The sequence below is a fragment of the Triplophysa rosa genome, linkage group LG24 (genome assembly GCF_024868665.1).
Source record: "Triplophysa rosa linkage group LG24, Trosa_1v2, whole genome shotgun sequence".
In the NCBI taxonomy this organism is placed as follows: domain Eukaryota; kingdom Metazoa; phylum Chordata; class Actinopteri; order Cypriniformes; family Nemacheilidae; genus Triplophysa; species Triplophysa rosa.
The window spans coordinates 10,120,349-10,132,389 of NC_079913.1; the positions used below are offsets into that span (position 1 = coordinate 10,120,349).

General features: G+C 39.6%; 1 protein-coding gene across 11 annotated transcripts in view; it reads left to right on the plus strand.

The window, feature by feature from the left end:
• nav3 (neuron navigator 3) overlaps positions 1-12,041 on the plus strand; it is a 280,821-nt gene that overhangs the window by 235,296 nt on the left and 33,484 nt on the right. For all 11 annotated transcript variants that reach the window (XM_057323584.1, XM_057323574.1, XM_057323576.1 and 8 more), the window contains 2 exons: positions 1,632-2,000; positions 3,118-3,249. In XM_057323584.1, coding sequence (XP_057179567.1) covers positions 1,632-2,000; positions 3,118-3,249 — 501 coding nt within the window. The remainder of the gene's footprint in view (positions 1-1,631; positions 2,001-3,117; positions 3,250-12,041) is intronic.

The window sequence follows — 12,041 nt, forward strand, 5'->3', positions numbered from 1 at the left end:
GGTTATTTGTGTGTGCTCTTTCAATTTGATCTATACTTTGCCTACTGGAATAAATCGACCATCCTCTGCACCATTCATTGTTACTGCTGAAGAGTATTTTGTGTCTGTAGATAACACTGAACTACCATTTGTGTGACCATCACTAGCTTGTTTTCCATCCTCCATTGCCGCTGAGTCACAACTCTCTGGTGGATTTTATAATAGGAACATCCACGCACATACAACGTTTCTATAGCCCTGGGTACAACTAATGCTGGTGGCCGCCCTTTCAAATATATCACTGCACAACAGGATAACAGTAGATGCGGAAGCTATTTTAAGATTCGGACAGGACCCACGGAGTCTTCGATACAAATCTATAACCTACTTATTTTGAATAGTTCTCTATTGGCTGGCTATTTAAAAACACAAACTGATTGGACGTGCCATTGCAAAGTATTCGCAAATGCGTCTTTTTTATAAAGTCTACTTTTTGGGGAATTTTCTTACCCAACTTGCATGCCTAACAGGCTAAACAAGCTAGAATGAATGAGTTTCTCTTTTGTAAACACTTTGATTGTGAGGATATGACTATACTGAGTCTGGCACTGTATCCATGACAACATTATATTGATGCTGATGACACATTTGTTAAGCGACACTCAATGCTGACCCCCTGCTGATGTCTTATTTATGAATTTGTATATTCAATGCTGTATTTTAACACTGTCGTGTGATCGTTTCGCCACTAGAGAGGGCTGTTGCAGGACGTGGTTTTCATTCTTGCATGTGTGGGGTGTGTCAATCTGGGCATCTGTATTTGAGCATGTGTTTTCACGGCTAGCATCACACACATTCCCACATTAACAAGCTTGTGACATTTGAACACGCCCACATCAATACACATACACACACAATCTAATCCATAGCAGTAGTGCTTTATAAAGGTCAGATCGACGTTGCTGTCTTGTTGATGGACCGCTGATTGTTGAAGTGGATTAGACATGACACGATCAGAATAGCTTCGGTTTTATGAAGAGCACCGATCGCACGCGGCAGCATTGGCAATCTTTCTGCTTCAGCTGGGTCCTTCACACCACACTGAACACTCTCAACCTACAGATAGAAGCCCTGCTGTGAGGAGAGACGCTGTCTAATATAGACATGCGAACGATCTGTTGTGGATAAGAATATAAAGACATCGTGTAGAAGTGGAGATGAGTTAAAGGGATTGATTGCCTTGAAATAAAAATTCTTTCACAACGAAACCGATTATGATGCATAAATGTATCCTGCAAATATTGACTTTGGTGTGTTTCTCACACAATGCCGTCAGACAAAATATTTTTTTTCAAGACCTCTAAAATGAAGTGTGTTCAACATACAACGAATGTCTGAAAGAAAGCTGTCACGAAGCAAATTCAAGACACGATGTTTTTGAGTCTAGTCTAGATTGCTGCATTGCAGGGTGCACGCCGGTCCTCAAACTGTCAAGTAAACCGTTCACCTTGGCGCAGGTGTTGTATACTTGTGTCTCGAAATAACACATCAGCTGTTTTAAAAGCAGGATATTGATCTGAGTACCCAAGTCCCTCTGCAGTCCCAAACTTCTCTCATCTAACCCCCTTCTTTATCTCTTTCCCCATTTCTAGTACCCTAGAGACAACCTTTGACACCACAGTAACTACAGAAGTGAACGGGCGTGGCCTCCCTGCGCTCTCCAGTCGCTCCTCCACCATGGCTTGGCGTCTCGGCCAATCGTCAAGCCCCCGTCTGCAGGCCGGAGATGCACCTAGCTACGCCCCGCCCAGATCCACCGCAGGCACTACTGGTCGCTATGGTGATGCCTCCAGGTTGTTGTACACTGCCCCCCTGAGGAGAGCGGCCGCCTCAGGGGTTAGAGGGTCAGAGCCGGGGGAGAAGGGCGGGATCTCGGAGGCGGGGCCAGAGGTGGACGTCACCGGATATGGGAGTGATGGAGAAATACTTGCAAAGAATGTGCATGCAGATGACATCAGTGGGTAAGAAACACATACCAGACAATGGAAATAAAGACAAGCAGAAGCAGAAACAAAGATCCTTCCATCCCTCCCATACACATGCACATCGTATTTCTGTGTATGGAAGAATAACTCAGGGTCACCGAGTGACGCGGCACTGCTTCTGTCCTTGCTGCCTCTATGCTGATGAATAGATCGAGAGAAAAATGTAAAAATGAAGGCTTTACGACACAAAGCTGATGTATTGACACTTGTTCTTGAACTATTTGTTTAACAGTGATGAAACTACAAAAGACAAGTGCTCATACTGTCAAAACTGCAGGCAATAAATCTGCCTTAAAAAGCAATTAGCCTAATTATGACACTTATTATCGAAGCGCTAATGTATTTTGTGTCCACTCATCCATGGCATGTGTATAACTCCCTGTCCCAAAGTAAACACACTGTGTATGGAAAGTCTTCTTCTGAATATTAAGGTAATTCAAATATATAAAGTCTGTCCTACACATGCAAATGCACTGTAGCGGGACTAAAATTGGAATCAAAAGCTGAATGCATACAATCCCATCTTGTTTGTATTACATACAGTATGCATATAAAGCAAGCTGCTGCCTGCTGTACTGTCTAATTGATATATAATGGCCTTTATTTGTATTAATTGACTTTTTACATGGAATAAATAGCTCGATTAAATGAATTACAATAAAAAAAAAACATCAATAGGCTGAAAAGTAAAACAGCCTGAATTATGTAAAAGGGTGCATTCGGTCTTGCTTTACCATATTCACCTGTATATCTACTGTACATTTTTAATACAACATCCATGTTATAATAGGTGAAGAGACTCAAGCTGTGAGATAGTAGCAAAAGTGGCATGTGGTGGTTGAAAAAAGTTACTTGATTTAGAAACAATTGATTTTCAGTGAATAAATGTGCAATAAATAAACTCCGGGGGCATCAGAACCGGCCCCTAAATGATCCAGCCTGACAAATTATCTTCTTGTTATGATGTATTTATATTGTATCTAAATTTGGCCTGCCGACGTCCCACAAGCCATTCACCTCAATAGAAAGTATCGTGTGCTATCATCTCAAGAGCATCCGAGTCTGCTGCTAATTTGATGTGTCTTATATTAAGGTATCACACAGACGGAGGTATTTACTCTCGGAATGTGGACCTTTATTCTCGGAATGTGGGTCGCGCCCCTGAGCTGACGCCCTCTCGAGAGGTCATCCAAAAAGGGGTCAAAGAGATGCAAGGGGAGGACAGGTGAGACTTCCTATCATTAATTCAATTAACAATTTCTGTTTCAACGTCCAGTGAGTTGCCCAGACTTTTACTTCATGATTGATGTAGGACAAAACTGTTTTCGTAGACACCTCCTGTAACATTTAAAATATGCAAACCTGGCAGCATTGAATCTTTGCGGTAAAAGCAGTGAAAATGTACACACGTGGTGATTTGATGGGAAAACTCATTTCAAAAAGTAAGAAGTTCTGACAAGATTTGAATTAATGTGTCGCACTTTCCGTAACCGTGGAACGTTGGCGAAATGTTGGGAAACCAAATTAGTTTCATTGTTGGTCTCCTTGGCTGTGTCATTTGATAAAAGGACCCATAAATTCAAAGCCGAAACTCTAAATGAAGTGATTTATATGCTCGTAACAGTGTGATGTGATGGCTAACGCCCCAACACCGAAGTTCAAATCAAGTGATGAATGAGATTCGGTTTGATGGACATGATAGCAGATTTTGTGATCAATGAGCGTTTTTCCATCCTTTATCAGTGTCGGATGAGAGGAGAGATAACTGAATGGGAGTGTAACTGATGAGGTCCAGACCGCATCATAGCGGCCTGTCAGTCACATGAAAACCTGTATCTTGTCTGATGTCCGGCTAAAAGACTTGAAAGATTAAGTGCTGTTTTATCAGATCTATAAACAATTCTGTCGTTATATAGTCCAAAGAGTACAAAGCAATGCATATTTTGACATGAGTACCTATTGTTTAGACTCATCACTTTACAGCTTACTGTATTTTGGCTATTAACCACCCATATACAGAACAGGCCTACCTAATTTTATATAAAATAGGACAGACTGCTTAGAGAAGCATTATCATCCTAGTTATAGTGGCTCTTCTGTGGATAAGGATCAGCTGGTCCCCAGACTGATCCCCAATCCCCAAACTAATGAACCCAACCTGTCCGGAGGGGATGTGATTGTTGAAAACTGTCATCTCGGAGTCTCTGTGACTTCGGCTGTAGGAAGTTTACCTCACCCATCCCTCTTTCTCCCACTCCTACTCTCTCTCGCTCTTCCCAATTTTGTCTTCATACCAAATGGCTTTCACTCATCGGGCTATTTTAGTAGCAGCTCATATATTTTATTGCCCTGATCCTCAGTGTTTACTAGTCGGTACCTGTGTGTTTTATGGTTAGTATTTCTCTGGCCTCTGACTCCCTGACCAATTACCCGCTCTAATTGGGAAGATGAACATGATCCCTGTGCACTTGTTCTGGGTGCGCTGTAGTGTTAGAGGGTGGAGAGAGCAGAAGGTTCCAGAGGGACTCATTACGGGCGATGCTTAATGACGGTCCAACTCTGTCTCTGAATTCGCCGGTGCTCTTTTAATCCACAGCTAAACCCATCACTCTGATTAAAGCATGCGCCATCTGCCACGGAAATGGCACGGCAAATAAATGAATCAAATAGATTTTTTTGTGAATTACATAAATGTGACTTGTTTCTGTTATATCTTTTATTTGGATTTTTTACTATTACTCATAATTAGTTTGGGAGAAAACTTGTCCTGCACTATTTTTGCTTTAAATGTGAATTCATATCTGTACTTCATATCGAAGCATAGTTCATAACATCCATATTAGGGCTGTCAAACAATCGCGATTAATCGCATCCAGAATTGTGTTTGCATAATATGTGTACTTTACATATTAATTTTGTATTTATAAACACATGCACATATATTTAAGAAAAATCAAAAAATGTATAAATGTTTATAAAAAATGTCATATACTATTAATATAGTTATACATAAATATAAATAAATACATGCAAATATTCGCTAAATATACTGTATATACATGTATGTGTACGAGTTATTAAATACAAAATTAATACGCAAAGTAAACAGACACATTATGTAAATACAAACTTTTATTCTGGATGCAATTAATTGCGATTAATCGTTTGACCGCCCTAATCTATATATATAGATCATTTTTTGAGAAAATATGCACTGTAAAAAATTATTTTTAAGTTTTATTTTAAATTTTTTTTATAAAAAGTTGTGAAAAAGTTACATTACAAAAATAAACTGCAAATACAAGGTGGGTGTATAGTAAAAAAAATACATGTAATTTTATTTCACCAAAAAGTAATTTTACCTTTTTTATTTAATTTTCACATTGATTTATGATTTTTACAGCAGACTTATGATTTTTTTATGGCTGAATGATAATAAAATAAAGAAAGCACTATAGTACATCTTTTGTGCCACTTTATTGATATAAAGAAAGGAGATGAGGAAATTCTGTGAGCCAAACTCAAACTGGCACTGCCCGAATGAGCACCACAGCTTGCCACATCAAACCACGTACGCTTTCTGCTATGCCAACTCATTTTATTGCTTCACAACAGTGATACTGGAAGCTCCTTAACTTTCATCCATTTTAATAAAGGAGACCATATTTTCATCACAGCCACCAGTCAGCGGCGTGTTTGTGTATTGGCGGTGCGTAACGGCGTAAATTGTGGCTGTCATCTGCTGCGAGCGTCCATCTGTGTGTAATACCTCAAAGAGTGTGACTGCTGAGATTTGGGCATTTAAACAAAGCTCACTCGCTCTCCCTACTGCGGCGTGTAGCAGTTGGAATCCCTCAGGCTGGGGAAAATGAGATTATTTCAATCTGCTGTTGCCCTTTTAAAACTCTGACTGCTGAATAAGCACCAATGCAGCGTGGCCAACAGCGACACGTCGCCTGCATAATAGCAAACATTTTGCCTCGCAGAAATCCGCCATGAAACTAAAGGCTAAAAGTGAGCCGTTGCGAGTAAATCTTAATCTCGCATTGTTGTTTTAAGTAATCCTGTAATAATATTCATTGGAAATGCTAAATGCAGCTGTGGCAGTGTCGACGAAGATTAAAGTAATAAAAATGAATTGCTTGTCTGACAAATTATGCTGTATGTATAACATCTCAGAGTTTGCTTGAAATCGGTTGCCATCAGACAATGATTAATCCAATGGCTGCTAAAAGCCTTTAGCTATAAATACTCCCATCATGCAACATAGATGAGGTTTGGCTGGTGGCAACTCTGTGGGACGAGGTTGAGAAAGAAGGACCTGACAGCGGCAAAGACATGAATAAGTAAAACCCTTCGCTTTCAGAGAAAACGAAAGAGAGAGAGACTGGATGCTCATGACAGTTTGCTCGGCACTTTTGTACTTGAAAGGAAAGCTTTGGAGATTGGCTTGTGTTTGTGAGAATGCAGGGAGGACTGAATATGACAGTGCATGTTTGTGTTTGGCTGATGTACCGATCTTGTGGTTTTGTTAAGTTGTGATAAACAGAAGATGGGTTTGGTAGCGATGTGCTTTCACAGACCTTTACAAAGATTCATGTTAGACGAAAGATTTTGTGACCGAATATTTTTACTGATACGGCGTGGTGAGAAAAAAATTCTCCCAAAATGAAAATGATTTATACTTTTGTTCCTGCACATTCATCATTAAAATTGAGACCTGGAAGTTTGGTCGCGTTATAGATGGTCACCTTAACCATCTAATTTGGTTCGGGAAATGACTAACGATGATTCATTTGACCGGTTATAAATGAATAATTATTTCATGCTCTGCTCTCCAGTGCTCCACCTTAAGCTCATCATCAGTCCCGTATGAAATATGCAGACTTTTTTGTACTTTCTGTGCTGCCTTTGGGGAACAATGAACACATTTTGAGGAATGGATCTGAAAATTGTCAAATTCAACAGAGCTGAAATTTCTATACACCAGGAGTTTTTAAACTTTTTCATGTCAAGGACCACCCTTTCTAAAATACATGTCCATTTTTTTGTATAAAGAAGCATTTAAACAGTGATATTATAAAGACAACATATTGTTTGTAGAAATGAAACTAAAATAATCTTCAGTAGATTTTTATGACTTTTTCTGTCTTTTGTTTAAAAAAAGAATCTGGGGACCCCTTAGAACATTCTGGAGGCCCCCTGGGGGTCCCCAGACCCCAGTTTGAAAACCCCTGCTATATACATATTGCTAATATATAATATATTGTCTTCTGATATTTGTTTAAAATGTTCTCTATTTGATAAAAGAGCACGTTTAACCTCAGAAATTGGTTCAGAACAGTTAAAACGTGTTTTCTGGCATGAGCAATGTGTTTCTTATCTGTTCCATGTGTTGCTTTTAAAAATGCATTCTGGTCGATACCACAATAACCTCTAGTATTACAATTATCGACCAGATACTGTCTGTTATATAACCTCATTTTGAACTTATTTCCTCCTAAAGGGAAAAGTAAAAACATACCAATGAGAAAAAAGTCCTAGAGTGTTTTGTCCTTCTGTTTGAAGTTTCCAACAATGGTTTCCAATTATTTTCCAATAATGCAATATCCAGCCATGTCTCCCATGACTCCCAATAATAAGACCTCCCACAAGCCTTCGGGGCAGTGTTTCCATCCATTAGCCTCGAAAATCATCCATCAAACTCATATCAAATCAACCAGAATCTGACGCTGGACAGTTTCACCCCCTCGGTTTCTTCGCTCAATGGCACAGTTAAACATTTCTGTATTTTCTCCCTAATCTATCCATGTTCGCAGTATGCGGAGTTTGTTTGGTGCTTAAATGCAAATCTCTCTCGTCTAAAACCCCAGGGATGTTAAATAGTGACTTAGTGAGGAAAGCTATTCAGATACTTGTTTTGTTGTTCAGCACTTTTTCGTTTTGAACTTGAAGACCTCCAGCCAAGAACATTTACAGAAGAGCAGAGTAATTATTGTATATTCACCTGGGATAAACTCTTAAGAGTGCTGGCTCAGTATTTCACTATCATTCACATTCATCCTTTAAGTAAATCCAGTTTAGAATTCCCTGTATGATAGGGCTCAGATCTGATGTGCTGAATAGCTAGATAGCATTTTGGGGCGGCCAAACTTTGAGCCAGCATCACATATCCTTCATAAATGAGGACTGCGACAAGCTCAATGAAAAGTTAAGATAATGGCGAAGTTTAGAGAAATTACATTTATTTAATTAACTATTCAAATGTATTTAGACAACCCGTTATTTAATTTGGGATGCAGACACATTCCCCTGGCTTCACTATATGGTCAGTTTGTATCTGTTTAGATAATGGGTTTAATATGGTGCTTTGGATTGATCAATGCACTGGGGAATGTAACCCTGGCGGTATAAACAAACAAAGTGCCTAGACAACAAATCGGCCTCATCCGTGATTTCCCTCTGCTGAGGCTGGTTTGCGGACAAACAGGCGAGAATGCAAACTAGAATGGTGACTCAATTTTTTTCAACACTCATAACGTTTTTAACAATGTTAACCAGACTTGCAATATATATTAACAGTTACAGTTCAACGTTATGATGGACAGAAATGTAGAAATATCATTTATATATCCTCTTTATGGGTCCCCTTTAATGGGGTCCCAACAGACCCCTGGTTGAAACCCCTTAGCTTTAAGGCTTCAACCAAAGTCCCCAGCATACAATGTAATGTACCATGTCACCAGTAACATGTTTTTCTTACGGGATATTAGCCTGACAAACCGAGTTAAGTTCTTTTGTTGATTTTGCTGGGAATACATGCTCTATTAGATCATTTAATTCTGTTTTAATTTCCCTTTGGTTATAAACAGTAATTCCGTTAGTGGTTTCCAACATGACCTAATACAAACAATGCTAAATTAATATCCCGCAGGAATGTACTGTAACTGCATTTTATGACTACTTTGTCTGATACTACTTTGTCTGGTCCTTATAAAGCCACACCAAATGCATGGTGACTAAATAATCAAAACAGATACCAAAAAAAATCACGACGTGCTATTGATGTAATGGTCACAAATTGTTCAAAAATATGACCAATGAATAAATAATACATGTAATAAATAAATAGAAATAAGAGGGTTTTAGTAGCTGTGCGACAAAACAGAAACAGTAAATGTGCATCACATTGTTGACAGTTTTGTTGACTATATTGGTTGTGATTCAGTTTTAACGTATTAGTTTGCAATACTACAAATTTTGTGGTTATGTATCCAACCCCCTCCGCCTAGACATGACTGATTCCTAGTTATTTACTAGCAAGATCATCACTCTACGTCCTCGAATGGTGCCGATGTGTTGATTTGCAGAAACGACTGCATGCATTTAAAGTTCAGGAACCATGTTGTCGATATTATAGTTTTGATGGCGCTTGAATCCTCTGCAATGCAGAAGCTGAGCGTTTTTTCACTCCGGGCTAGTGAAGTGACGTTTGTCTGTTCTTGCTTTCTTAAGAGCCTTGTCATGTTCTGCCTCCCCAAGGTCATCTCATTCAGAAAGGTTTAATTTACCTCTATGCATACAACAGCTGAATTACTCAGAATTTCACTTCGAACCCCAATTCTTTTTTTGGAAAGACACGTTTTCTCTTTAGCTTTATTTTATTTATTCCTTTAAGAAAACCAAGAAAGTGATGGTTCCTTACAATGTGTATTGCACATGCATGATTGGCCTTTAACCAGTAAGAAAGTTGCACTAAACAGTGCTCATTAAGGGGTTCGACCCTGACTTTGAAGTCAGTCTCCTCCGGCAACACCCCAGCTGTCTGAGGATGTCTGTGGCGCTTCTCAGAGCGCATGATGGGCCCAGGGGAGGAGTGGGAGGTGGTGGGGTGGAGCCGTTAACGGTGGCGAGATGGTTCTGTCTTTTCTTCAGCCCGTGTTTCGCGAGTAAGCAGGTGGGCTGCGTTCTTCAGCCACCACTCTCCTCCTACATTCTCTTCTTCTTTGCTTTTTCTCTTGTTTTACCCTGGAGCTACAGCATGACACACACAGCCAGGAGACAGCCAGACAGCATCAATCAGCATAGGGCGGTGAGTCATTGTCCTGACTTTTGCTTGGGTATCTATTGACCAGTGTTCATTGGTTCTGAGTACGTACTTTGCTATGTTGGCGAACAGGACAGTCACCATTTGGTTAATAGTTTGCTTTTGTTTTGCTTCGCGTTCATTTCTGATCATTGCAAAATTTCCAGGGTTCCTTGGTGCTAAAGTGCACTGGGCTTATACATGTGATAGGAAATACTGATATCATGCCTTTCTATCAGTGTCAACATCCAAAGACTGCTACAGTATGTAGTTTGTTTTTCCCTTTGGGGATCATTCAATAGCATATATTAGTTTTTTTTTAACAAAAGTGGCAAAAGAATTAGCATGGTGCATATATAGAGCAGTTCACTATTTTCACGCAGGATAGCAACCTTACAAGCGCTAGTTACTTTACACTCCATAAAACATGTTTCTTTGTCAAAATTACAGCACAGCATGATGCATATTTAACAGGCCAATGGACACAGCAAGCCATCAAAAAAGTGATTTATTATCCTCCACGTAGGACGCAAAATCTGGCTTTATTCAATGTTGTTGTTACACGATTCTTTCAGACACTGAATATTGCATGAGAGCATTACTGTACGCTTGAATCGATGTTTTCACTGTGCACTCAATAACAGTAAAAGACAACCGACAACCGTGCCATGAGGTGCATTTTAACTAAATAAGACATAAATCTGTGCCTGTTTTTCTCAAACAAAAACGGAAAAACAGTACTTTTCACGTCTTTGATCTGAAAACAACAGCTCTTGGTAATTATACAGTAGGTGCTGTTAAAAGACATCTTGCTCCATATGACTGGAAGAGCATTGCTGTTGTGAATGGACCGGTGTGTTAGGACATGGTCTGCGGAAAGCATGTCACCCTGCGCCGCTTGTCAGACTCATCACAGGTGCGGCAGATGCAGTAGCGCGCGGTGTCAAGGGACATAAAAGAATAAAATATTCAGTCCATACAGGCGAGTTTCCAGGCCAGCTCTCCGGGGTCCTTATCCTGGTGCCATTAGTTCGGCTATTCTTACATCAACATAACAGACTGTTTTTATAAAACGCAAGTAATGTATAGCATGCAGCTTAACTTGGGTTTGTTTCCTAGTCAAAGAAAAATGTGGATTTAGTCACCGTTCTGGCTGTATAACAGTGACCACACTTTTCCTGTGGCCACGCTCAGTGGTACATGGCTATGTGGAAGAAATACTCTCAAGGTGACCTTAACCAATGAGCCCTTGCCAAAAAGCATCCCATCGGCGTAGGATGCACACCTAAGCTTGAGAATCAATCCCAAAAGTTTCTTCTTCACCGTTGCATTGTGGGAGGGCAGCGAGTGCAGAAAGCTTTTGAAAGCTCTCAAGAGTGTAGGTATCGGCCGAGTGGTTATATTTTCAATTGAACTGAAGTTTTTGGTGTATTGTAACATATTGCACTTTCAGCATTAGTTTTCATTTGGCATCTGAACTCACCTGCGACTACCATTACTTGAGAACATCAGCAAGTCGATACATCTACCCAGGTGTTAAAACATTAGAGTCAAATGTGTCTGTAGATGAGACAATTGCGTAACAACTGCCAATGTTGCATTTGCATTCATTTCATGCTTGACATAACAATTGGATCAATAAGATTCCCTGCCTGAAATGATAGAATCATGTTTTCTTGACTATTCCCTGAATCCTTGGCTTAATAATGGTCCAGCAAACTGGAAGATGAATAGCACACGTTGGATGAGATGGTGTGGAAATGATTTTAAATGAGGTGTGGAGCAATAAATGCCAGTGGGCTTGTTTGTTTCACTTAACATACTGATGATTTACTAACATTTTATGTTTGTCTAGAGGAAAATTCAGATTCTCCATTTAAAATGTATTTTTGTAATGTTGTATGTGTTTAGCAAAAGCTGTTTTAAAGGCT